Source organism: Anarrhichthys ocellatus, unplaced genomic scaffold (assembly GCF_004355925.1).
Source record: "Anarrhichthys ocellatus isolate YVR2014 unplaced genomic scaffold, GSC_Weel_1.0 scaffold2, whole genome shotgun sequence".
Classification (NCBI taxonomy): Eukaryota; Metazoa; Chordata; class Actinopteri; order Perciformes; family Anarhichadidae; genus Anarrhichthys; species Anarrhichthys ocellatus.
Window position 1 is genome coordinate 15,224,623 of NW_022280032.1, and position 27,708 is coordinate 15,252,330.

General features: G+C 43.2%; 2 protein-coding genes across 3 annotated transcripts in view; both read right to left on the reverse strand.

Annotated features, from left to right (window-relative positions):
* rassf7a (Ras association domain family member 7a) overlaps positions 1–12,668 on the reverse strand; it is a 46,305-nt gene extending 33,637 nt beyond the window's left edge. Inside the window, exons 1-2 of one of the 2 annotated variants that reach the window (XM_031862046.1) lie at positions 12,586–12,668; positions 7,863–7,989 (exon numbers count right to left, since the gene is read on the reverse strand). The gene's annotated coding sequence lies outside the window, so the exon portion shown is untranslated. The other variant, XM_031862056.1, reaches the window with a different exon arrangement.
* A 5,119-nt stretch (positions 12,669–17,787) lies between these two features.
* Positions 17,788–27,251, reverse strand: lrrc56 (leucine rich repeat containing 56). Its single transcript, XM_031856812.1, has 13 exons — positions 27,168–27,251; positions 26,743–26,920; positions 26,198–26,285; positions 25,559–25,619; positions 24,242–24,338; positions 23,480–23,677; positions 21,143–21,320; positions 20,816–21,046; positions 20,528–20,595; positions 19,761–19,903; positions 19,332–19,540; positions 18,884–19,235; positions 17,788–18,548 (listed from the first exon to the last, which is right to left on the reverse strand). The coding sequence occupies exons 2-13, from the start codon at positions 26,905–26,907 to the stop codon at positions 18,371–18,373; spliced, it is 1,968 nt and encodes a 655-aa protein (XP_031712672.1). The 5' UTR covers positions 26,908–26,920; positions 27,168–27,251; the 3' UTR covers positions 17,788–18,370.
* Positions 27,252–27,708: the final 457 nt, after the last annotated feature.

Consider the following 27,708-nt stretch of genomic DNA (forward strand, 5'->3'; position numbering starts at 1 on the left):
ATATATATATATATGGGAAAAAAGAGATAACAACTGAATGGGATTGCTATAATTGAAATAAATGAATGGGAGCCAAGTGAAAGCTGTGATATATGCTGCATTCAAAGTTTTCCATTTGGTTCTTTCCTCTCTTAACCATTTACTACGATGACGTTATCTCTCTGGAAAGCAAGTTCATTGTGTGAAACGCACAAACAGAGATAACACACGCGGTATGACCGTGTAACTCCCACAGTCAGTCAGGAACAAAAATAACTACCTCACCGGTGGGGTGAGGAGTTTCCAATCGACGGCTCAGATTGGACCACAATTACAGATCGCTAATGAGCTCCAAGTTCTTCTATCTGACGCATACCGTGCTGGCAAATGTTTAATAAGATGCCAGCCATGCGTAACGATGAGTCAATGTTGAAATAGGCTTGGAGTGGTTTTGTGCATTAGTGTTGGCATTTGAGATGTGTAGAACGTTAACGGTTAAATGAGGCAGGAACATGCTCGTGCCCTGCACTTGTCCCAACACACAAAAAAACATGCACACAGGGGCCCGGCTCTCTGACTCAACACTGGGAGTAATCCAAACACAAAGAGACAAACTCATCCAAAAAGTGAAAAAACACAAGTGCCCAAAGAGTGGAGTTTCACCCAAACAGGTTTGGGTCGTTTTTGTTTTTTTCTTCATAGAGGAATACTTGGGTGGTGGGTCTGGTGTCAACAGGTAGGCTGGTACACACAGGTACACACACACACACACAAGCTCTCTTAACACGCATGCTGGAACACACAGCGAAGCCAAAGACAGATGGGCCGACTTCAGAGAAACTTCCGAGGCTGACATTCAAACAGGCAAGGACACATTCAAACAACCTCCCGAAGAAAAGCTCTTACACTCACCGAGTGACGGGATTGTCTCCTTCTCTTCTGTGTCTTTAATTCCTCCGTCTGTATTTTATTCTCTCCGTCGCTTTTTCCTCACTCGGGGGGGGTAAATCCTTTACTTCTGACAAGAGCAGCAGAGCCGGTTGTGCGGCTGGTGTGCGAGGCAGCAGCGAGTGAATGAGGGTGTGTGTGTGTGTGTGTGTGTGTGTGTGTGTGTGTGAGAGAGAGGAGTGTGCGAGTCCAGAGTCCTGAGGTCAGAGGCAGTCCGACGTGGTCACACAGAGATATAAAGGATGTCGCGACTTCTCCGCCTTCTCCTCGCTGGCTGCCTCAGGAATGCACTTCTCCTGGGTGTCCTCACCACAGCCCAGATCTGAGAGACTGGGATCTCTCTCTCTCTCTGTGTCTCTCTCTCTCTCTCTCTGTCTACACCACCTCCTCCTCCTCCTCCTCCTCCTCTCTGTCTCTCACCCACACAGAAACACCAGTCACTCCTCTCTCACTCTTGTTCTCCCCACCCTTTCTGGCCGCGCTGACGGATCAGGTACCTCCCCTTTTTTCAGGTAGTTGAAAGCTCGTTTTCGACTTTGTCGTCCTCACTCTGTATCAATTCATTCCCTTTGCATTCTCCATTCTCCAACGAAACACAGGGGCTGCTTGTGAGACTGCGATAAGAGCGGAATAAACTTGAACTCTTTGCATGCGTGTGCATTTACATACGAGTCTACCGTTTGTACGATCTACAGCCTGAGGCATTAGACATCCGCCCTCCAGTCACATGAACAGCTGATTACACAAATAAGTCTGTCAGGTGATTTGCTTCCTTTTCCTGGAATGAGGTCATAGTCCGGCAGACCAGGTGCAATTGGGGAGTCTGTGTTTGAGTTGGACAATGCCCTGTGGGCAAATCAGAGAATGAAGCAACCTAAATCTGACAAGCCCGGTCCAGAGAGCGACACATGTACAAAACAAAAGCTTAGTCAATTATCAGTACTCAACATTCGATCATAAACCAATGCCACCATCCTGAACCTTGTATCTCCACAGCTCCCACACACACAAACACAGAGCTAAGACATGCGTGACCAATGGATGAGGCAGAATGTGTAGAAGCCTCTCAGCATGAGCCGACTGCTCTTTTTCTATTGACCCCCCTCCCTCTCTCTATCATCCCTAAATCTTACATTTGAACCATTATCAGCCTCTTCTCCCTTTCTCCCTTACCCTCCCCCCCCAAACCTGAAACTAAAGACTGGCCAGTGAAAATGAACCCGATACCAAGCAGATCTCCTAAGCGTATTTTGACCTTGATAGAGTAAATCGCTACATATTAAAGCCTATTAGCCAGCAGAATATATGATAAAGCGAAGTAAAACCATAAATAAGCAAACAGCAAAGTAAACGCCTGCTGTTATCAGCTGTTACTGGAAGATTGCTCAATGACAACTATGAAAAAGTCTTTAGAAAGTACAGGGATGGTCAATTAAGATATATAAGCACCTTTTGAAGACGATATCAATATATGAGAAAAATATGAATGCGTTTTTAAACACAGGACAATTTACAGCTAAGAAATGTTCTTGTCGCTAGTTTCTGGTGGATAAACTATGATGTCACGGTTTCTAAACCAACTCAAACACATCTTTGGCACTCCATCTGTGATAAGACAACATCGGCAGATTTATCATTTGTCAATTTAACCCAAAATTCACACATCTTTCTGGTCAAATTGTTATTTGTTATGCATCCATGGCTACTTATGTCGGAGCATTTTTGACCATCTAACTGGTACTTTAATTTGTTTGCTTATTTTCCTTGAGTGAGCTGAGGACATTGGATAATAAATACTAAAACAAATGCATGTGTTAGAATTCAGTGGCAGTTCAAAAGACAGTCACACAAAGTCAACAGAAATCCTGATTCCAGTTTCAAAAGAACATTCTACTTCCTACTGAGCAGCAGCAGGCCATCGACAATCACAACATCTACTTCATCCTCGTGTTTACTTTTCCTTCATCTGACGTCAGATTGTATTCTGATCAGACTAATGAGGACACGCAGTCACCACGCCTAATAACCATGTGAGCACATCATATAAAGCAGATGCTCCAAAAATAGACATCTTGGATTAATTGCATTAATTTGATGAATTAAATCATGCAAACAAAAGACCACTGTGTAGAATGCTGTAGCTTTTAGCCAGCATGAGTCACAGAGGCCCGCTAGGAGTCCGTTCGCATCCATGAGAGCCGTTTCACTGTTCTGCCTATAAAGCAAAAGCTTTTGGCACATCTAAGCTGTGTTGTTTGATAAATCCCTTGAACCACACTGGTGGGGGGGAAGCCTCCTGAGGCCTTGCTTAGGTACGCGAGAGTGAGAAAAGGCTCTGGAGGTGCCAAGGAGGAGTGACATTTTAAAAGCAGCAGAGAAGTAAGTACACTTTATGGATCCTGACTGACCGTTACCTATCACCACCAGGCCCTCATCAGGTTCTGATTCTCACAAGTCCTCCTCATCCGTTTGAGAGTGTGAAGATGGAGAGACAACAGGGCTGAAATCAGAGTGGTAGGGTGAGGGTATTGTAATGTGATGTGGAGGATTATCGGTCCAAAAGCACTTGTAGACTTCTCCCGACACCTTCCAGGCATTCCTCAGGGCCCCTCCCACCGCTGTGCCTCCCTCGTCCCACCCTCCCCTGTCAAGCCCCACATATCATCCCTCTTTTTCTGTGACTCAAACATTCTTGCAACCCCCCTTTCCTCCTCCTCCAACCCCTCCCTCTGCATTCAGCAAAGAAAGCTAAAGAAAACAAAGACAGGGTCTAAAAAGCGTTTAAAACCAGGAGCTTTAAGAAGAAATCCTCCCCAATTTTGTACTTGTTTACCATTTTGTCTCTGTTGCGTAAAAACGCTGAAAACGCACCCGACTCCAAACTCCGACTAGCTATTCGACTGCTTTCAATCTCCACCTGATGTGTTAATACCTCGACAAGTGATGGTAGGTATAAATTTGTCCAACGAGTGGGGAGCCCGCCGTAACTCAACTCAGACGAGACAGGAAGATGGCTCTCGGGCTGAGAAACAGACTGGTTGGGTCTGGCAGCAGTTCAATAGGTTCTGTGGAGGGGAGCAGGGTGAGGGGAATACATGCTGATAGTGTCTTTGTTGGCCATTATTCACCAAGAATGAATAGCATTAAGTTGCTGCCACCGCTCAACCCCTTCCCGTTCTGCCTGTTGAAACCCCCACCCCTTCTTCTTCTCCCTCTATTTATTCAGCCTTTCCCTAAAAACAGCCTTCAACAGGTGGACCACAGGTCGGTCAAGACTAAAGCCTGGACCGCGAGTGTGGAATGAGAGCAGACAACGCTAGCTCTATTTTCAGAAAGCCCAAACAAGTTGCAAGAAATCCTGAACTTTTGTTGACATCGTTTTTCATACTGATGGTGAGCAACGCGAGCTAGTAAAGCTCTGTTTTGAACAAACATGCCTAAGTATAGCATTGCCGTCTCATTATGGTCAGGACAGCGCTGTTGGGCCCAGTACTGAAGCTATAGTCTTGTGTATTATTATGACAAGCGGGACGGCTTTCACCAGCGAAGGTAATTGCACTGTTGAGACGTAAATATAGCACAACTCACGCCAAGAACAGACAAAGACTTGTTTTCATCCCAGAAAACCTGGCTCAGAAGATGATTCATGTTTTGGAAGCAAATGCATGTCACTATATCATCTTACAAACAACAACAGCTGTATTGAAAATACAGCTGTCACGGTGAACCTGAGGACAAAGAGAAGACAGGGGAGTACAAAGCGAAAAAGACAGCCGGAGAGGGTCACTTGGATCAACATATGTACTGCAGGTAAACAAACTTTGCATTCCTCCAAACACAGGATAAAAAAAAAATAAATAAAGAAAATACCTTTTAACACTCTTCAGATCGCACTCACAAAGTACGCTCTATTGGCTTTTAGCAGCTTCCAAGTTGTTAGGACTTTGGCCACACCTCTTTTTATTCTGAACCGGTCCAGGCTGGCTCCGGGCTAAGTTACCACCATTCAAAAAACATGTCTACCTCTGACATGAATCTTTTGAGGGGCTATATGTAAAGGGAGGAATTAAATTTGGACCTAAATAAAAAGCTGCAACATTGTCCTTCAATGCTTTCAAATGGGCCTGTTGGGAGTAGTGTCTCATCTCCTTCCTTAATTCCCTCTGAACCCGTTTGTCTTCATCCTATTTCAGTAGATGTACCGTCAATCTATGTCTTTTGAGATAAAACTGTACCATTAGTGTCACACTGCGCAGCTCTGTGCTGTTCCTATCAATAAATGGAGATTGGTTACAGCCTGATGGTACTCGGAGAAAGCTGTGACCATCGCATGGCCTTCGACTTTTCACTCGTGCGCAAAGTCGGACGGGATATCGACGATCAGCCTTTTCGTTCGTCTCTGTGTCTTTAAGAAATGCAAGAAATACACGCGAGCCGGGGAACAAAAGAGGAGTCAAAGTCAACAAGACGTTACTGCCGGTGGCCTCCGTACACGCATCGGGTCCTGGGCTAAGCTGAGGATTTCTCAGGACACAAGGGGAACCCAACCCACAGGCCGCAGCTCTGGTCAAAGAACGCCATGTGCACTGAGAGAGAGAGCAAGAAAACAAAGAGCAGGCAAGAGGAGATATTGGCCTGCGTGGGGGTTGGAGCTGAAGATTTAATGATGATCTTGGTGAAAAAACAAAAGCCAGTGGAGAGGGGATGCACAGGAAATGCTAAGTTGGTGACAGGGGAGCTATCAGGTCGAGGCAGGTCAGGGGTCGGAGGTGAACAAAAGCTTTGGTAAGCCCCACACAGAGCGAGGTAGAGGCCCCTGGACGCACTACTGACGCCCAGTCTGCCCGTCTACATGCCTGCGCCTGGAGTTTGTTTGTCGGACAACGTTTTTCTTACATCAGTCTGTCGAGTCTGAATGCTTTTCCATTTGTCCTCCACATAGACCAAGATGTCACCCTCGCTTTTCTGTCCACCATTGTTTACGATACTGCTCTCTTCCACTCTCGGTGTCTGGGGGAAAGGGCTATCCAAACACCTGCAGGAAAAACAGCATTTAAAAGCTTTCACTGCACTGAGGCTGTCATCTCTTTCCTTCAGTGGCTTTACTGGATCAAAGGAAAGCTGTAGCTGTGTATAGCAGGAAAGTCTTTTGAAGCTATAATAATGACCTATAAGTGCGCACACACACACGCACACACACACAGAGAAATGTGAGCATGCATGCGCGCAAATAAAGACATGATGACACCAGTGCATAATAAAGTTCTCTAATCGCACCATTTTAACAACAGACATTTTAGTTGGAAGCAGAGGATATATGCAAAAAGGATTCACCAGGACTTCAAGTACCAGACACTTGAAGACCTGTTGAATTTTAACGAGGCCGGTGAGACTGCCATCGCCATCTTTATCAGGATGGTCGAGGGTCTGAGTGAGTGCATGTGCATGAGACTGAATTAATTACGTGTGTGCGCGTGTGTGTCGGTGGACATGCCAGATTACTAATCAGCGCTTAGACAAAGGCCATATGTGTGCAAGTCTGTGCATCTCGCCCACATACATCTCCCACATACTCCCCTGCACGTCTGCGTAAAACCCTATAAGCAGGAATGCTAGGACTGTCGGGTCAGCAGTGGTGACATCATGGCAGCCTGTCAGAGACAACAACAAGGCCTCAGCGCCAGTTTCCTCCCGGTTGCATCAGCTGCGCGATACCAGGCTGCGGATCAATGACACACGCTCCAGCTCTGCTTCCCGCTCGCTCCACGAGTCTTGGAACATTCATTACAGACGAGCAACTGGTGCGTCTCGATTAACATACGTTAATAAGCCATTTTAACGGCCCCTGATGCACGACTTTACACAAAACAAGGGCTTGGATGAGGCTCCAGACTTTTTACCTGCATGGGGTGGTCTAAGGTCAACAGCCAGACTTCATTGTTTACAAAGAGACAAGAGTATAGCCTGAGGGGAGGCTGACTAGGGGAAGGAAAGTATGCAGAGGAGGGGACCGCTTAAGCAGCGTTTTACATTCAGTAGTTAGAAAAGCAGCAAAAATCAGTGAACCTAACCTACATGTATGATTACATTAATCCTCCTAAAATCCTCCGTTCATGTGTCCCTTGCCTGTGTGAGGGGTCAAGTGTCAGCTATAACAGATGCTACTGTGTGTGTGTGTGTGTGGGAGTGCGAGTGTGTATGTGCAAAGGATCCTTCAGGTCATCAGATAAAGTGCACCTGAGGGAGGGGCAGGGGAGCCCGCTTTCGGTGTTGCCACGGTAACCCAACACAGCCGCGACCACCTGGTTGGTGGAGCCCGACAAAGGGGTGCAGAGAGGGCACCGCCACTTCAGGACGGCAGCCGTGCCGAGAAAATCCTCACAAAGTGGCCCCGATTCCCGGACACGACCCACGCCGAGAGCGCAACACAGCTGTTGAATCTTTCATGGGACATAAAACAGGAAGCAGGCCTACTGCGCAGCTCTCGCTACAGAGGAGGAAAAACTTTGGCCCGTCTTGCGACCAAGTTATCTACACAAGGTTTTAGTCACGCTCTCTCCTGTTGGACACTTAAAGAGCCGTGCCAAGCCAACTGGGGTGCCACGCCATAACAAATGTATAGCATCTGCACACACGGTTCTTAGGTATCACAGTACACGATCATACAGGTGCCGAAAAATTATTCTGAGAGATTCATCATCGCTTAGCATGCATTTCAGCATGCATTTTATACAACTGATAAGACCGACTTATATCTAACTTTAAATCAATAAGTCATCGTTTAATCAATGACTCGTATGTCCTTTACTTTGTGTGACTTTGGCAGTATTGAAAACGAGTCCAGCCACAACTAGAAAGGAAACACAAAAAGTGTAAACTCAGTGGGAAAAAAACCCTCTTAACTCAGAATAAACAAGGCCATTTGTTTCACTCACCTCCTGCAGATTAATGGCCTGTGTGACCGCCCGGCCGATGAGAAAGAAGAAGAAGAGGGGGAAGAGCTACACAACCCAGTCACTGTCTGTGTGCGTCGTGGTCACGGGCTACCTGATCCACCACAGCCTGTGAGAGAGAGAGAGAGAGACCGGCTCAGAGCAATGCAGAAGGGGGGGGGGCAGCTGCAGAGAAAAGTGAAGTGGTGCCGCCATTCCCCGTCACCCGGGAAACCAACGCTCTTTCAAAGAAAATCGACCAATGGCGAACACCGGCAATTGTGTTCAGACAAAAAGTCACATGACTGCCAAAAACACCACTCCCTGTACACGGAGTGAGAAGGGAAGGAAATAAAAGAAGTATGGTGTTGGGAGGTGGTGGGTTAAGAGGGGAGGACAGAAAGAACATTTTAAAAATTGAGGAAAAAGAGGTAAAAGTGGTATCAGTAAAACACAACGGGTCACCAGGTCGGATTCAATCCCAAACGTCTGCAAGAAAGAAGAACCCACCTCGTCCTCCTCACAGTCCCATCTGCACAGCAGCTTTCTGCAACAGGTTGGCTTTCGCCTGTTTCAGTTCGCTAAGAGGAACAATGCTGAGCCGCACGGTTTGACACTAATGGTCCAGCTCTATCTCCAGCTGGCACACTCAGACATTACCCATCTACCTCCATATTAGGCTATTTATATAGAGAGCGTAGAAAACGTTCAAATATCCGTCCTGCACTCTCTTCAACCCGTAAAGCATTTTGTCACGATTTCTTTTCATCACTGAAGTGAATGTATTATGTGAAATCAATAAGGAATCACAAGTTCACGCTTACATTTTGTTAGTTTGTGCCTACTTGTTAATTGCTAGAATGTGTTCGTATTATAACAAACCGATGAACTGTGATCATTTGTTTCTATTGAGGTTGTTGTTTCAGAAGCGGTTGGAATTATTTCTTTAGTGTATGTTTTATTGATTGTGGGGACAATTTTTGAAAGATAGGCCGACAACAGAAATACAGTAAAGATGATATAATTAATTTAATCGAATATAACTATTCCAAAAATATTTTTCAACAGATCTTTAAAAATCATATTGACACATTCCCAATACACTGGGAAACAGCTGGATTTGGGAACCATTTGGTTTTAAAGCTGCACAGATGACGTGCACTAAAAAGGTAATACAACAGAAATCTGATCAATAACAAACCATTGCATTTATATCCATGTATTTAATTATTATATTATTTAAATCAAGCCTAATGTTACCTTGCACATATAAAGTGCCTTCAAACAAGCCCTTTGCACAGCAGAGGTCAGGGCCCAAAGAAGCCAGCAGCGATGCAGAAATCCCTTTTCCAGTCGACTGACTTGATTCAATATTAGCAGACGGGTGAAGAGAGACCTGAAGAACGCGCATGCACAGTGAAAGTTGTTTTCTCATCCTATAGAGTGCTGGAGGAATTTAATCCTAAAACCCAAAAATGAGTTAGCATTTTTGCACTTCCGGGTTCCCTCATCTCGAAGTTCAGACGAAGGGAACCAGTGTGACACTAACTTGCGGGTTGGACTACAAAAATACACCATCCCTGCAGCACTCTGTGAACCTTCGCACCCCTAAAATCATCCTACGACCCTCGCGCTCAGAGCCAAGTTAGTGTCGTCTCTTGGCATCCTGAACAAGAGACTGAAACATTTTATTTTAGCTGTTTGTATAAGCAAACGACTTCACTTATTTTCTCCCAAAATCCCTTTGAAAGTGCAGTGTATCATGTTATTACTATTCACACTGGCACCTGTCCAGGGTCGTAAACGAAATTACAGTGAGGCTCTCCAGCGTACATTCCCAACAGACAATACAGTCTACCGATGTTAGGCAGCGGGTTCATTACTCAGACTGTAATCACACATCTATCACTTTCCCAGCAATGTGCTGTACACTTGAACACAATCATCTGCCTTGTAATACATCGCCTCAGCGCCAGTAAATTGCCCTACTTCGGCTGTGGCAGGCAGAAATGCATTTACCAAGTGACAGGAGGCCCAATCGCCTCTCCACGGTGGGAATGTGACAGGATAGCTGATGAGCTGGGGGGGCGAGAGAGAAGGTGACAAACCCGACAGCATCCAACGCATTGACAGCGATGGCACGTCTAAGGATTCCACTATCGATTTTTTTTTTTTTTTAAAAGGTAATTGAGAGGACTACCTGAGGATTAACAATCATGCATCAGCTTATCAATAGACAATAGGCACATTCCGGCTCCGGGCTTACTGCGGATCCTTGGGGATATTCTTGCAGATGGAACATGCAACCCGGAGATTAGACGCAATCATGAAATGACACTGAAAGCAGTCAGCCTCACCGGCTCGGGGAACAATAACTTACAGTCTGCAAAGCGGGCAGCTGCACTCGGCTATCCGTTCTGCATCTAGGCCTGGTACTAAACTGAAGAGGAAAAAAAACAACACACAGGCTGTGGGGCCATATTTATATATTTATGAGACGTTAAGTTAAATATATGCGATTCAATACTTGACGTTACAAGACAGCTGGTAGTCCAGATATAGTTTGCCCTTACCACTGTTCACACCAGATGACGGTGAATAAACTGTGAGATGTGACGACCATGAATTCAGAGGGCAGATCAGGCGGCTTTATCAAAGGCACAATCTAAGTATCCTGCTCATGCCAGTTTGATCTATGGTGGATCTAAACTATTCATACCTTCTTAAAAGTCAATACATTAGCATAGACGGGGCGAGTAGAGGGTGCTGCTGCGATGATTTAGTGTCTGTGAGATGAAGATTGTGTGTGTGTGTGTGTGTGTGTGTGTGTGTGTGTGTGTGTGTGTGTTTCTCCGCTGGTAGACAATCCTGTATGTTCTCTAGTGCTGAGCGGCTGGACAGATGAGTCAAGAGGGATTTCATAGTGTGGCAACTGAACACTTTACGGTGAACTTTTTGTCAAACTTTTCATTGTATTCCAGTATTATGACCAGAGTGAGCTGCAAATTCATTAAACACTAGAGGAAAAAAATACTAAATACACACCGACTACAGCACTAAGCCTGAATCCACTCCCATAATCAGACATGCTCTTTAAATGTAATGGCTCAATCCCACTACGAGTGTTTAGATGACGATCATGAATCAAATAGAATTGACATCAGGATATGTTGCTGAATATGGCAAAGAAAAGAAAAAAAAAAAGCGCACAACAGCATCATCTTCTCAAAGATGTACTCTCGCAAACATTAACACCCCACATACTAATGGTAAAGCATTACAAAGACATAAGTAAATGTATGAAATGCTTACAGCCAAGACATAAAGAGGTCCCAATGAGCATTTACATAGTCGAGTTATTCACTTGTGGTCAATCGGTGATGTGGGGAAAATTTTTAAAAAAAAGGGAAGAAAACATGACGCAAAAAAAAAAAAACAAGGAAGTAAAAGTGAAAAGGTACAAACAACAGAGGAGAAGTGGGGGAAGTACAAACAAGAGACAGACAATAGATCCACTGGGACAATGAAAGCGAAGAGCCAAATACATATATGTGTTGTCAGACCAAAAAGTGAACAGAGCCGCTCGACAGAACAACGAGGATGAATGGTGAACAAATTGATAAATGTTGAAATGATAATGGTCTGAATGCAAAAAAGTCGTATTTTGCATGTATGCATTCAGGACATGTGTGGTAAATAAATACTAGGCATATATACTATATACTCATATATATATATACTTCAAATATATACGAGTAAAGCTTAAACAATAACTCAATATGTCGATCAACAGAAAAATGTATGTCCGATTATCAATTAAACATTTCGATTATTTGTCAAGTAAAAATGCCCAACTCTCTTTGATTTAAGCTTCTGATTTGTGAGGATCAATTTATCGGTTTGTGTAAAAAGTGATTTACCAATTATGAAAATACCTGCTGGTTGCAGCCCTACTGTGAATGTGAGAATGACATTAAGAACAGGAGATATGGTAAGAGATGAAAATGAATGGTACTGCGACAATATCATAAGTCAGTGAAATGTTCCTCAATATATAAACCAATGTGCTCATCTAGCACAATGTGGGTTTTCTCAAAAACTAATTAACAATGGTTGGGCCGCTAATATGCACTAATACTCTTGAAATAATGGCAACAATTTGAATGTGTTGTAAACAAATACAAGACACTTTGCTACCTGCATGCAAAATCCTTACAATTTGACAAGCAGATGATGATGATGATTAGAAGCCTATTTTGGTTGTTGTTGTTGTTGTTGACATATTGCTGTGATTATGTATTATTGCAATTTTCATTTAACTAAACTTTTACGTGATATTGGTGATTTAAAAAAAAAAATAATAAAAAAAAAAAGAAGTTATTTGTTGACAACCGAGAAAAATGTTACGTCACCACAACGTGAATTTTGAACTTATTTTGGTGTTGAAGTTGACCACGTTTTGTCAATAATAGCATTCACATACACAGCAACGAGGCCAATTAACGTAAAAACAGCAAGTGCGTCGACTATACTCGAGCGTAACGTGTCCAAGTGGCCCAACAGAGTCAGTGAGGAAAGTTTAGTAACGTGACTCCGGGCTATTGTTAGCCTGTCATCAAACCTGCAGGTGCAGCGCTGCGAGCACACTTGTTGCGTCCTTTACCAAAAACATTTCAATGTCACTTCAGTCTGGCAGAAAATTAAAGACAATGTGAAAACAACTTACGAGCAATTTAGTAGTCAACGTTGACACGACGGACAAGCGAGTGCTTCATCCTCTTGTCCCCTTCAGCAAAAGGCTGCGGGTGTCAAGCCATCCAGGAAACAGATGTGAAACAGTTTCCGGTCAACAGTTTCAAACTAAGGGCATTGAACCGGAATATTATAAAGTGAAAATAAACTATACATCTATATGGAGACATTTTCATTACTTTTTTATTCATGGAATCTCTGTGAGCTTATGCCAAATGCCATATAATATAATAAACATGATTGTAACCACTATCATGGTTACTGTCGGTTTCTGAGCGACAGCATAATATTTCAACAGGGAACTGTCAGTGACTTGGGAACTAGGTCCTTACCCATCATGATTAAACAAAATAGAAAAAAAGCCATGTTTGAAAAAAAGCTGCAAAAGTGCCCTTTTAGATAAAACATGAGGCAGTGCCCTCTAGGGTGCGCTCCCACTGGATACATTGTGATAAAGCGCCCTTTGGGGTGCCCTTCCAGTGAAGAAAAAGTGATGAAATACCCTCTAGGGCAGGGGTGGGCAATTATTTTTCCCAAAGGGGGGCCACATGAGAAACAGGGACTGTTGAACTCAATCCTGCTCAATACTATTCCACCTCTTTATAAAAAGCAGTAAATTGTATGGTTTTGATGAGCTGCGAGTGGTAAGAGTAAATGTTTTGATCAGTGGTGGAATGTAACTAAGTATATTTGCTTAAGTACTACACATTCATGGTACTTTACCTAAGTATTTCCATTTTATTCAACTGTGTACTTTCACTCCACTACATCTCAGAGGGAAATACTTTTTACTCCACTACATTTGTCTGGCAGCTTTAGTTACTAGTTACTTTGCACATTATCATTTTTCAAACCCCTCCTAACTACCCAAACTGAACAACAGTGAATAAAGGAGTTAAAACATTTGCAGCGGGAATATTGATCCAAACACATATACATACATATGTAATATCCATATATAATACAAAATACTGATAGGGATCATGTTTTTGCAAACTTTGTACTTTTATTACTAATATTTGTCGTCCAATTACCTCAGTTTCTGTTTTTCCGTTCAGTATAGAAATGTAGTCTGTGTTGGGCTTGAAGGTGTGATCTGAAGTCAGGTTGAATGTCTGAGGTGAGATGTGAAGGACAGCTGACAGGTGATCGTCAGTGAGAGAGCATCTGGATTTGTTCAACTTTATCACAGAGAATGTTTGTTCACATACGTAGGTTGATCCAAAGAGAAACAACATCTCCTGAGCATGTTGCTTTTGCAGCTGAGCTAGCAACGCCTCAGATGTCCGTGTGCACTCTGCGTCACCAACACATCCCAGTAAGCCGTGTGTGTGTGAAGTAGATCGGGTGAACAGTTCCTTGCTTTATAGTGAGATGACGCTTCTGCTGCCATTCTTCGGCCTAACGGCATCAAATTTGTCATCACGTTTGACAAAGAACTCGATGGGGTCCTAATCAATACACATGGCAATTGTGAAGTAGATCAGACGGGCTGCTCTCAAGATATGTGAAGAACACATTTACATGCAGGCAGAAATTCCTTGCTTTATAGTGACCTTTATATGGTTTATATGGTCTCATACAAAACAAGTTTCAGCATCTACTTGTTCTTTAAAGCTTGTTTCTCGTTTCATTTTATCAGCTGAAGATACACACACACACACACTTCCATCTATTCACTTCTGTAACAGGTTTTAATCGTAACCAAAGGTCAGAGGTCACCTGTCAAATTTGAAGGCGTAGCTATCGGTGCTATGAATTGTGGGTGCTTGTGTGTGAGTGGAGGTGTGATTAGGGGGAAGTTGGAAAATATGGAAACAATATAAAAGAGGTAGGATTTGAGGTGCGTAGTGGGTTTTCTTTATTTTAAGCTGTGGTTGAAAAAGCTTATTTTGCATTTTTTCCAAACCAAGCTTGGACACAATCACAGTCACACACACAGAAGCAGTTAACACAAGGGCACTTCCAGTTTTTTATTAGTGCAGAATGACAAAATGTGATGTAATATTGTGGAATCGGTGCATAGTAACCAGACATGTACAGCTAGCAACATGCATCACTGTTAATTGTGAGTATGTTGCATTCAATCCGTTTCTCATCTGCTGTGTGTTGTCTTCCCATAACCAAGTGAGTTTAGAATTTACAGAGTGATGCATTGATGGCACAGGCGCTTGTTTCGTATTGTGTGAGAATAATTCAACATCAGTTTGGTCTGCATGCGTGATGTTTATGCCAGCAACACTTCAGAAGTTTGTGGTTTGAATGTCTCCAAAGGGTGTCCTTAAATAAAGAAAGCATGATCAAGTGTACTCAGTGCCATGGAGGCTACTTTTCACACAATGGGCTACATTGTTGGGTTATGTATTGGATATGTAACCAGACTAAATCTGATGTTATCTGAGATTGGGGCTGTTGACATCATTCATAGATGCCATGAGAAGATAGAGTCTGAGGAATCTGGTGTAGAGAGCGTTCCATTTACAATATACAACGGGTCACCGTATGTGTTTCAGCTATGATGAGGAGGAAGTGTTGTAAGCAGAAGGTTGTAATTTCTGTAATAATCTTTTCATCACATAACACTGTTATTAATAAAGCCTATGTTGTTTCATAAACAAAAGAAAGAGGAACCATCCCCGTGTTAACCATTACTGAACTCAACAAGTTGACCTATAGGGCTTCCTTAGATTTGTACTGAAATGCTTCAATTTACCTTTGTTCTGTAAATGAATCAAACATGTGTTGGCCCAAACATGTCTATAATATAGTGCTGAAAGGCTAAATGGTTCACAAAATGATCCCTCGCATTAAAAGTTGAAATCACATATCCCTCTATGCAGAGTGCTGCCTCAAATGTTTCACTTGTATCTTTCCAAACATTCCTTAAACCACCTGATCATGTTGATTAAAAAGAAGCCAGATGTCACATCATGAAAGTAAAACTAAAATAAATGCTGTAGTCATCCCACAAATTCTAATCACTGCTCTGCAACAAGACTTTGTGAGGTGAAAACAACAACAACAGCTGTTCGCGGCTTCGTTGTGCTGGAAGAAATCATTAAACACATTATTAAGCTCTGGTCTGTTTTCTTTAAATAACTCCAAGGTACTGTAATATAAACTTGATGTGATGCAATGTTATTAGATCAGAAGACAGGTTTCTCTCCTAGTCCCACAGCATTTCTTCTCTTCCTCTTAAACAACAGGTAATCCCCCAGTGCCTCTTGTTGTTCATAGTAACTGAACACAACCATTTAATGCGCTATCAATACAATGCAAAGGCAATCTTCCTGCATGCGTTAAATGTATTGTCTCAGCATACAGTTTCACCACCTGCTTTGTCACAAAGATTAGATTCAGTTCAGAAGGCAGTAAATATGAAGCAGTACTTATCATTAACTTTATGCCTTTTGTATACCGTTATAGACCGCTCGTCTGCATATGGTTGTAAAGGTGTCAACATAAAATGAGTTATGGAGCATAATTATCTTGCATTAAATGGAATGTTCCTTCCGGCGTTATGCGGTTATCTCGTATGTACTGTACAAACAGATTCTCCTGGCCTGTCTCAACGCATACTGTATGGTATTTCCAGTTTCAGCGCTTGCTCGGGAAAAGTGACAAGTCTCAAGTCAAAACATGAAGGAAGCTTCCTACGATAATAATGTCAAACAAGCGTTCCATTTCAGTCACAAAGTTATGTTGGTGTGTGTGTTTTTCACAATGTGTTTCCCTGTAATTTATTCACACCCGTCTTGTTAGCTGCAGTTATGACACAAAGAAACAGCAGTATTGCTGCATAGACTCATCATATGAACCTCTGAAGTCTCTGCTGGCTTTGAGAATCTTTTGGGGAATGCAACTACAACCTACTTGACATGATCACAAAATGAAATGAATCATATCAAAGACATCTGGTATTTGTTTTGATGGTATTCATAGGATGTGTTGACAGTTTTCTCCACTTCAATCTGACGGAAAAATGTGTAGTTTGTTTACCGTATTTGCGAAAGAGAGGGACTTAATAACAATATCCTCCAGTCCGATGTCACATCATCGGGTAATAACTGGGGAGATCAGCTCCAGTCCCAACCAGCTGTGAGAATGATCCCTTTCAGAGAAATTACAAGACTATTCAGAAAGTAGGTGGACACTATCCCACCATAAAAGGCCTCTCCTTTCATTCCACTCTCCTCCATCTGTCCTGAGACATAATAGCACCAGTGAGATGAGAGTGGCTGACAACACCAGAGAGCGAGGGGGCCGAGTAATGCCACAAATGAAGCAGCCCTGTCGGAGGATTATTGAAGATGGTACAGCAACGTGATGGAAAGAACATAAGAAATGTGCTAACATGTTACACAAGAGCCGTCGCATAGTTGAGTGGCTATAGACACACACATCATGCATTCCTATGCCTGACATGTGTAAATCTTCCAATCCATCAGTGTGGGTGAAGAGTATTAGCAGGGCTCTCAAGGTTGAATTGCTGCCTGTGCCTTGTTACTTTGACTCATTTATTTACATCCTGTTTCTGTGCACAGAACTGAAGCACAGCTGACAGAAATATGGCAATGCGTGTGTCTAGGTGTGTGCGTGAGCTCACGTCAGGTATTCATGAAAAAAGGCAGAGCAAGTGTGGAAACGTCCATGTTAAGATCAGTGCGACACCTTCAAAACATGCCACATGCAACAATATATGTCCTTTGAGAACTAATAAGGTATTAGATGTGGCTGCCTCTCTGGTCCTCATCATAAGTGTGCCTTCAGGACAAAATCAGTCTGTGAGTGTCCTTCATGGTGCAATGGATGGGTAATTTACCGTAGCTCTAGGGAAACAACAGGATATGTCACAGTTAGAACATATAAGCTTTAAACACACTTGATTTGTTCAACTCCAGTACTCATGCTGTGTATCAGTCAATAGATCATGAAACATGTTCAATTGTATTAGCAGTGAGCAGGGCCAAGGTTTGCATGCTTACTGATTGTATGTACATCATAAATCACACAACCAGTGCTGCCTTGGATGTGGACAGACAGGCAACAAAGGGAATGACTCTTATGTTGCAAGGTGGTGGATTTCTAGGATTGTTTGACCAAGGTGATTGAAACAATGGAATGAGTTTTTGATTTAACGTTTATAGATAGCGCCTTCAAGTGGCGAGATGTGCCTATTACACCATGAATGTCAAAACAATCACAGTCACTGCAGGAAACCGCATCTCAAAGCCTTTGCCTTTCATCAACTTTACAGCTCAGTTTCAATTAAAAAGAGAATATAAAAAGCTGTTTTAATTGGGCAAAACACAATGTAGCATTTAAGTTATATTAATTGAATGTTTCAACCTGAGAAATGCAAATGTGAGGTATTACATCTCTCTTTATTTTTCATCCATAGAGCAGCCACCAGAAAACCAGCAACTCAGTAGCTTAAGAGGGACAATCTCAGCATATAGCAAGTCCTCTGATTACACTGTTACTCATATTAATGACTCCATCACTCATGTTACAGCACTGGTGTGTTGGTCAGTCCCAACATTTCTGAGAATGCTTTCTATACCTTACAGATCTTTATTAAAAAAAGACAGACAAAGAGAGCATCATATGTCCAAATACCGGTGTTTCCAACCCATCTCAAAGTATAGGTGTGAATGACCCTTAATGGCCTTCATGCTATCAGTCTGTTCTGAAGGGAATGTCACACGGATCATACAGAGAACGCTAGCCAGACAGTCAAGCATCTGCCCACTCTGGTGTCAGTCTGGGTGTGAGCTCCCTCTGCAGGGCTGGTTTGTGTGGTGCTGGTGATGTTTCTGTAGAGCTGCTCTGGCTGTGTGAGGACGAGTAATCGCTGGTCTGTCCAGGAGTTTGGACATTGGAGGGATTTGAAGCTGCTTGCTGCCAGATCGTTGACTGGATAAGTCCATCTCTGCACTGAAAGACAAAGAACCTTTCTTTAGTAACACCCGACGTGAACAATTAAGTTTAAATTTAAACTATTACCAGTACGAATTAACTACTAGTCACTCAATCAATTAAAAACTTAATGACACATTGAGCATTTGGGGGAAAAAAACATGAAGATGTTTTTCAAACCTTCACTCATGAATTGTATTTAAATCACCAGTTTAATTCCAAGTTTAATTAATTAGAATCAATTCAAACAAGATACAGATGCTTTAAACAGCAAACAGTTAACTCTATTGTTTTTATACTGTATAAATACATACGCATTGGTATATAAAAAATAACCTTTAATAATGCCATACCATGAACCCATGAGCCCTTTACCAAGGGCACTTGTTGGAGGTGGGCGGGGTACGTATGCAAGCTTGGGCAAAAGAGGCTTGTTGGTCGTAGCGAACTGCTGGACCCTCTGGAGTTTCAGGTCTGTGTCTCCAGCAGTTGTACCTGTCCTAGGCGAGCGCCCTACTCTGCTGAAATCAGATAAATGTTCTGAGTTGGTCTGGCTGAGTCGAAGCCTACGTGCACGGAGCCCTGGTGGCTTGTGATTTCCAGTTGTTAGCATGGCACTGGTGGGGGGAGAAGGGGACAGTGTGGTGTCTGAGGACAGGGAGAGTCCAGCCACCCCAGGGGCCAAGGCTTCTCTGTGACGCAGGGCTGAAAACAAAACAAAATGATTTTAAAAGCTTTATATATAAATAAAGCTTTTTTTTTATAGGCAACAGCAAGTATGTTTATCCAGTGAGTATTTACCTGGGGAAAGAACCTGGAAAGAGGAATCTGGTGAGGCAGTATCTCGGCTGTCACCATGCATCTCCGCTCCATGTTCTTCATCACTACTGTGCTTCCTTACGCCACTAAAGCCGTCTTCTTCTTCGTCATCATCTCCCCCCTTTTCTTCATCACTGTGACAAATAGCCAGGACCTGTGGCAATCTTTCTGTCTCTATGGCCTGGAGACGCCTGAAAAACAATGTCGAAAGATGTTGGGTTTCATCCCCCTATGGTCTGCAGAGGAAGCCAGGCTGGCTAGAAGAATGCAAATAAAATTCTTGACTCTCTGAGTCCTAATGGGTTGGAAATGGAATTATATATAAATTGCTATCCATGAAACCAGTCTTTACATCATTTAGCGTATTTCCAGCTTAAGAAAAAAGCAGTGAGGTGTGTAAAAAGTTAGTACCTGCTGTGCTGCTCCCTCCAAGCTCTAAGCTCCGCGACAACATCAATGCATTCCCTAACATCAGTCTCCTCAATGTCGTATGTGTGTTCTGGTATATGGATGGGAAGGTCACGGGGGGTGAAAGTAGATCTGGTAGGTGCTGTCTATGAGAGGGAGAAAGAGAATGAGGGGTGGCCGAGGAAACCAGGAAACAAAACAGAACAGAGGTCTAAGAGCTGAGTACATTAATTATGGATAGATGCTAGAGTAGTGGTCAGACAGACAGCGAGAGCAAACCCGAGCAGACGGAACAGGAGGGGAAGGTAAGAGGAAGGCAGAGTGACAGCAGAGGTGTGTTTATGCCAGTATGACAGATAACATGGCGTTGGCAGCGAGAGCCCCATCTGTCAAGACAGTCTGACACTGTTACACCCTTAACACATCTCCATCCCCCGTGTCCTCCCACCACCGTGCCTGTCCTCTCAGGTTTCTGTCCACCTGCAGATAATTAGCTCCCTCTGTTTATACTGACATGACATTAAAGAGATGAGCTGGTGGTGTCAGTCAGCCATAATGGCCCCTGCCAAAGCCCATAAAGCTTGGTGTGCCTCTCAGTTGACACTAAATCCTCCGCCGTATGGGACACAGCGTGCAAGAAATCATAGACTGGTTTCGATTAATTTGATATCTCATTAATACTTGTCTGTGTTTGCATGAACAGGATGTTTTTTTCACATTCACAAATTAAAGGAATTTTGTTGTTCCTTATTCCCACACACACCACCTACCCTCAACATTTCTCGCCTTGCTCGAACAGCCTGGACTGGGTTTCCACAGAAGAGAATCTTGCCAGCTCCTTCAAAAAGCAACGGATAGGAGGATTTCAGTGAGTACAACACAAAAGAACGTCCTCTTGGCGGCACTGTTGAGTAAAGATTACAAAGTTGATCCGCCCAAGGTGATGCTCATGAGGAAAAAAAAAAGGAACTGGCGCTTAAACAAAATAAAATTTAGAGATGAAATGTTGAGATTGTTGAGAAACATCAGTTTGAAAAGCAGCCACCGGTGCGCCTAACCATGCGTAAGGATGCTGGCTTCTGCTTCTACTGTTGCCAGATCAGAGTCTGCAGAACCAGGTCGAGATCCAGGAGGGGAGAGAAATCCAGGCCTGGTCGCTGACATGGGTCTGGAGCCAGGATGGGGTCTGGAGCCTGCTGACGAGAGGGGCCGGACGCAGGAGCGGCTGGAAGCAGGGCGCCTGGCTGAGCCAGGTCGGCTGTAAGGACATGCACTGTCTGCTGTACCCGCTACAAAAACAACAAAGTGAGAGGCCCCTTAAATACACAGCTGTAATTAACCGCATCGAATCACTCAAAACAACATGGACACACACACACACACACCGTCTTCAGTAGCTGCCTGAGAGGAGTTGCAGTCTCTGATGGAGTTTCTGAGAATGGCCAAGTCCTCTCCCACGGTGCTGCTGGAGCTCAGCCCGTCCTCCTCCACCTTTAAATCGTCTAGGTAACGCAGCTGAGGGACCAACTCCCTCACTGCAGCCCGATAACTATAGTCTGCCGTCTGGGTGGAAGGGAGGAAGCATCGGAAAGAGAGAGGCAGAGTGAATGTGGAGGACAGGCAGGTGTTTGAAGGAGTATTATTAGAAACGGTGACTTAAAAGTATGCACAGCAGTGTACACTATGTAACTTAGTACTCATAATCATAATCAATCATCATGCATAACCTGTGACGTATCAAACCAAATATATGCATGAGAGTATGACATTTGAGTGTGCAAAGGTGTGTGTGTAGTGTTTACATGACTTCCACCAGCTCGCTAAATGAGCTTGATCCAGTGTTTTATGCAGATTAAATATTTATCTTAATGGCATGTAGCATTATTTGTACTAAAAGCCACGAGTTCATTATGTAACAGTGCTTTTTAGGATTGCATTCAGTATGAAAAACATTACTTATGCACATGTTCCGGCTGTGGTCATTGATTGGTTTCCGTTTATGTGCTAGTGACAATTATATAAAAGACTAATTTAATGAACAGACTAGTCAGATGAGTGCTTGATACAGACTGATCCACCTAATGACATTTGGTGCTCCGATTGATTCCAGAGAAAAATGCAACTGTTACACATTATAGCTCCAGTATACTGGAGCAGTATACTGGAGCTAAGCTATGCTAAGTAATGCATAACTACCTATTAGGGGCCATAAGATGCATATGATGATGATGATAAAGAGCCAGGATATGTTGTCAATCATTTTGATGCACATTAAAAAAAGAAAGTGAGTATTGATTTATGCAGTCAACCAAATCAGTGATACACTAACAGTTCAAACATAGGACAGTTCTAAATGTGCCAATAGTTACTAGCGTCACAGCAATAAAATGCATATTAGCTAACCTTTGTTATTTACATCCATTTTGACCGTTATGGCAATTTGTGGAACTTTACTTTGAGAGAAAGAGAGTCCAGCAAATCCCTGAGGTACTGAGTGATCAAATTAGAGCTGGGCACCCCTGCCCTTCACCAAACCACACCGATGCAGAGAATGAAAACGAGAGTGAAGGGCTGGCAGGGTGGAAACGAAAGAGAAAAGAGGAGGAGAATGAGGGCTGGGTGAGAGGAAGTGAGCGGATGTGTGTGTTTGTGTGTTTGATGGAAAGAGAGGGAGCAAGAGGAGTGATAGTTTGGCAAGAGAGCAAACCCAAGAACCCCTCAGCCACTACAAAGCACAGGCCTAATGCATATTCAGCTCAGCTTCTACCCTCATTGCCCCAGATTCCTAATTAATGCTCTGCTAGTGGGTGTAAATAAACACATTCACAGTGGCCCAAAAAACTCACAGCACACTGTGTCTCGAATCAGCAGAAGGTGGAAACGCAGCTTCCACTTTGTATATCCAGCTACATTCAGTATCACTGAAGAGGTCCATGGTGAGCTGCTTCACCCACCAAATACAAATGTACTGGCCAGTTTTCAAAGAGATCAAATAGCTCTGCAATCTAGTGATAAAACATTCTGTCTGTGTCATGATGACTTATGTTTTACTATTTGGATGCCTCCTGCTCTCTCAGGGTCCTATCTGGTGCATTGAAGACCCAGATGCAGAGCGGTGAGATCACACGGATACTTTGATGATCTCAGCGCATGCTAATTACATTTCAGTCATTATCTGACAAAGCCGTGAAGGCTGACAGCCTACTAGCCCGGGAGAGACAACTAACCGAATGATGCCTCCATCATTATCACAAGTTGCTTTCGCAAGCTTGCTTTTGCGACACCAACTGAATACAACACTCTTTTTTGAGGAACTCTGCCCGGCTCCTTGCTCAAGCTTTTCATTCAGCTTCAACCGTCCTCTATTTTTTATTTTTTTCGTATATCTTTTGTCAGACTGCTGTGACTCTGACCCTTGCGCCACTTGGTGTTGGTTACTTCAGGTGGCAATGATCCAGCTCTTTTAGTGTATTCTGTTGTTAGATATTAATCTGGATAAGGACATCAGCAACATGTCTATAGACACAATATCTGTGTCTGCTGAATCACAAAGTGCAAACAAGGAGCCTGAAAAGGACATGAAGATGGGTCTGGTGAAAGAAATTTGGGGTTCAACGGGTCTCTGTTCCCTTATTCAAGTGCCAACTCTTTTTACAGGTGGCGACAACTGTAATAATATTGTGTTTTGTGGTAGAAACGACATCAGCAGAGCATTACCCTACCTGGATGGCAGTGGGGTTTGGGTGCGCACACACAGGGTTTCCTTCCAAGCTGAGCGTGTGGAGTTTGCCACACAACCCCAGATACTGAATCTGGACGAGGTCATCCACGTCATTTGCTTCCAGATCTAACAGCTGCAGGTTCTCCAGCATGCCCACCTGACTCAGGTCTGACACATTGTTATAGGCCACGTACAACTCCTGCAATGGAGAGAGGTTGCACATACAGCCTGGTAGCGATTGGTAGAGCGGTAGAAAATGTGTGATTAGACAAATTGAAAAACTAGCAGACGGAATGTTAATTAAGTCAATGATACAGAAATACTGTGGATGGGGGGGACACATAGGGAGTCAGAAAGACAGATGAGGTATCTTCCTTTCTCACAGAGACTCACAAGAACTCTGATCGCTAATCAACCTCATCATCATTACTTAGGAATTTGCAATATTTGCTGTATATATATATATATATATATATATATATATATATATATATATATATGGAAATTACCTGCAGTCTTCTTTGTTTAACTTGTGGGGAAATGTGTCACTAGTGCAACATGACAAATGGAAATTATGTTCAAGTTAAGACACAAATCTAAAATCAAATTTGAGAAATTTGTCCAAGGATGTCTTAATTTTGTTTCTTTTAATCTTTATACACATTCTAAACTTAGGAACGAGGAAGTGAGGAAAGCGTGGCACTTGTGATGCACTTGTGATTTTTACCCCAACACAGAGCCATTTGTCACCTGCAAACTCTACCTTGAGGGAAGTGAAAGTACAAATGCCATCTAGGTCTTGCAGGGAGCAGCGAGACATCCACAGCACCTGCAGCTGGGAGAGGGTGGTTCCCAGGTCTCTGAGGAGACAAAAAAAAAAGCACAAACTTGATTTTGAGGCAGGAAAGGGATTTACACGACCCAGTGAATCATGGGAAAGGCTATCCAGTCTCTTGGCTACTGAAGCTATATTCTCTTTTCTCTTCCCCAATATGCAGGTCTCTCCACTGCCACTCACTTGTCTCTACAACACACCCCTGCTCTGACCCTTCCAGCAGAGTCTCAGCCAGTGCATCAAAATCCCGTAACATCCTCTCCACTACAGCTCCCACAGCCCAGAGCAGGAAATGCTCTGATCAGAGGCAGTGCACGTCCGGCTGGCTCTGCTCCGCTACTCTCAGGGTGGAGCAGACAGCTTCCTATCTTTCTGTTTGTACTCTCTTGTCCCTCAGCAAGTCTCTCGGGTAAAAATTCTCCACCTGTCCTGTTGTGAGGACAATTTACAATGTGTGTGTCTCATCCTGGAGGTTTATTGCTTTTTTTCTCTATGCTATTCTGATGACACAGCTGTGGCTACAATGAAAGTGGTGGGACACTTCAGGAGAAACTGTGTATATTTCATGACAAATCTGAAAGCTGATATGCCACAAACCCCTCTGTGTCCTATTGTGAGACAAGTGGGTGAACCTGTTCTCCATGTGTATCTAGCTCTAAGACTGTACTGAACACCACATCTGTGGTGTACAAGCAGTAACATGCATCGTCCATACAGAAAAACTGTATTTGCAGTCCCCATTGGAAAACCTTGACAGAAGCAGAGCAGAGCCCTACATCTGCACTGAAACCATGCTACACTTTTTTTGTGACTTCTAAACTGCTATTCTGTCCCAAAGCACTGTCTTTTTATGGCCTCCAAGACCTCTCGCTAAAGAGTGTCTTCCAGCCCACATGTGAACAGCGTAAAGCACGACAGTAATCCCCATGCGTTCATCACTGCTCTCGGTTACATTTCCCTTTTTGGAAAGACCTGGATCTGCTTGCTTTGTTTCTAAGCATAAGCTAAACATGAAGTGGTTGATACAGTGACAAGACAGTGGAACATATTCAGTTTTGTTCGACGCCGCATTTTATTGTTGGTTTTGGGATTAGCAGCTTCTTGAAAATCTGTAGTATTCCATGAGGTCATGTCAACGTAATATGAGTGTGATTGTGTGTGTTCCCCCAGGAACAGGTTGCTTTTCAAGAACACAAAGCAGGAAGAAAACAAGATGTGTTTTGTGTTACGTAACGTAAGGCTTACCTCACTGACTTCACGGCGCTGTTGTTCATTTTGAGCTTCTGCAGCTTGGGCAAGTAGGCACCTGCAAGATGATCAGAAAAAAAAAAAGCCATCGCTCTCACTGTCATGTAACAGTGGAGTGATTATTCATTGGGTTTCAAACTAGCCTCCTGGTTTACCTCCAAATTCACCTCATCAGGCGTTCCACCACAATTAGCAAAAAAGTAGGAGCACCTAAGCATGACTCACACATGCACAGACCCTGCTCTGTCATGCCTGCACTCGTTGTGCAATCTAGAATTTTCTGAGGACGAAGGTGAGCCTAATGAAGTGTTCCTTCACCATTATCAGCTCGGTCATCCCCCACTGAGGTTGGCACACCTGAGAGGAAATCTAGTACGGATACGTTGCATGCGTCACAGCAATGTCTTTATTTGTCTCTTGCCTAGTTCTGGTTGGTGATTGTATGTGTCGTCATTATAAGCATCTAACTATGAATCATTGTCGTACACCAAAAGAACACTAGATATAAATAATAAAACCATTACAAACAACAAGCAGTGAGCCCTAATGAGTACACATACACCTTTGTACCTGTGCAATATGGGTTGAAATAGTTGATTAATATTTGTAAATGCCTTGAGATACTGTACATCTTACCAAAGTTACCCAGCGTGTTTTCTTGTGTGTCTACGTAGATCTCCAGCGAGGTCATATTAGAGAGATCCCGAGTTCCACACAGCGATTCCTGTGAGAGACGGAAATGAACAGCATATACTGTACTGGATTTTGTCTTTTAGTTTCATCATCATCATTCACATACCTTAGACATACACCTATGACTTTGATGTAACAAATGACGTGAAGTCTGCGATGTGAAATAATTCTGTCTGCCCACCTCACTTTGAAACAGCAATCTGCACAGCATGTGCTGCCTTTTCTCTATACTGTTCATAGAGCACTTCATTGGCCACGAGAGAGGGCAATAACAGAATTATGTCATCGGAATACACACATAACAAAGGGAGGATGCATACAGTAGATGTTATCTCCACGTTGACATGTGCAATGTAAGCCCTCAACCCCAGTCTCCACGCAGACCCTCCCTACTGCTACTGACCAACCTAGTGTAAGACAATAGAGAACTTGGTGTATCAGTGGGGATGAACACTGACTGTCCTTTAGGAGGACATGGGCGAATTTACCAGCTTCTCTTGAGAGAGGTAAAGGTCCACTGCTGTTTCATAGTCCTCACGCGGTTTCGGGGCAGGGGTTGGGTTGATGTGGCCTGATCCACTCAGCTCAGTCACTAGGACCCGTGCTGCGCCGGGCCGGACCTCCCCGGTCGCAGGCGCATGACAGCAACTCATCTCTCACGGCTACCTGAAATGAAAAATATGGAAGTGACTTACCAACACGCTCGAATAACTTTATAATAAAGAGTTAATAATAATGTCGACACTAGCTAACTAACTACTTAGAAAACGATGTAGCCTGAACAGCGATGCTTAGATGTTGACACAATGCGGGATGCAAATAAATATTCCTCTCTAAACGAGCTAATACCAACGATATTGAACGGTGCTTTCATTAGAATACATAGTAGATTTATCTAAAAATATAGATTTACCTGTTGCAGGAAAATGCAGACAAAACGCATCTACACATTTTACAGACTGTGCACTTTGCTTACAAGCAGAGGTTTGCCTGACAACCACAGACGACTTCCTGGATACGGCACCGAGTGGCACCCTGGGATATGTAGTGCAAGTGTATAAAAAGTGGAACTCTTGAGGTTAACGCTTAGCTAATGGGGATCCTATTGTATATTATATAGAAATGCTTCAAGTCTGTGATTGTTACTATTATCTATTATGAATTTGTGAGCCTCAGTCTATGTTTCTACTACAATAAACTTAACCCGCATACCCTGGTCTGGTGCTACCTTCAAATGCTCATTTGGAAGCTCTGCTTTTGGAAACGTATGCTTTCAAATTCGTGTGGTCGCCATTATAATTTCTCTAAACTCGAAAGGATTATCTGAACCAACATTTTTTTTTAATGGCTGTTTATCTAAATTAAACACTATAATGCACATAGCTACTTTTTGATGCAGTGTCATGATAAAGAGAATTATCTATAAGGCATACTAAATAACAACTAACTGCTCC

What these genes read in the sequence shown, in the direction of transcription:
- lrrc56 (XM_031856812.1), bottom strand. Translation starts at nt 26,907, where the DNA reads ATGAGTTGCTGTCATGCGCCTGCGACCGGGGAGGTCCGGCCCGGCGCA. An exon ending in AAACACGCTGGGTAACTTTG is followed by an intron (nt 25,620 to 26,197) that starts GTAAGATGTACA and finishes ATCATCTTGCAG; the next exon opens with GTGCCTACTTGCCCAAGCTG. An exon ending in TCAGGCAGCTACTGAAGACG is followed by an intron (nt 21,047 to 21,142) that starts GTGTGTGTGTGT and finishes TTGTTTTTGTAG; the next exon opens with CGGGTACAGCAGACAGTGCA.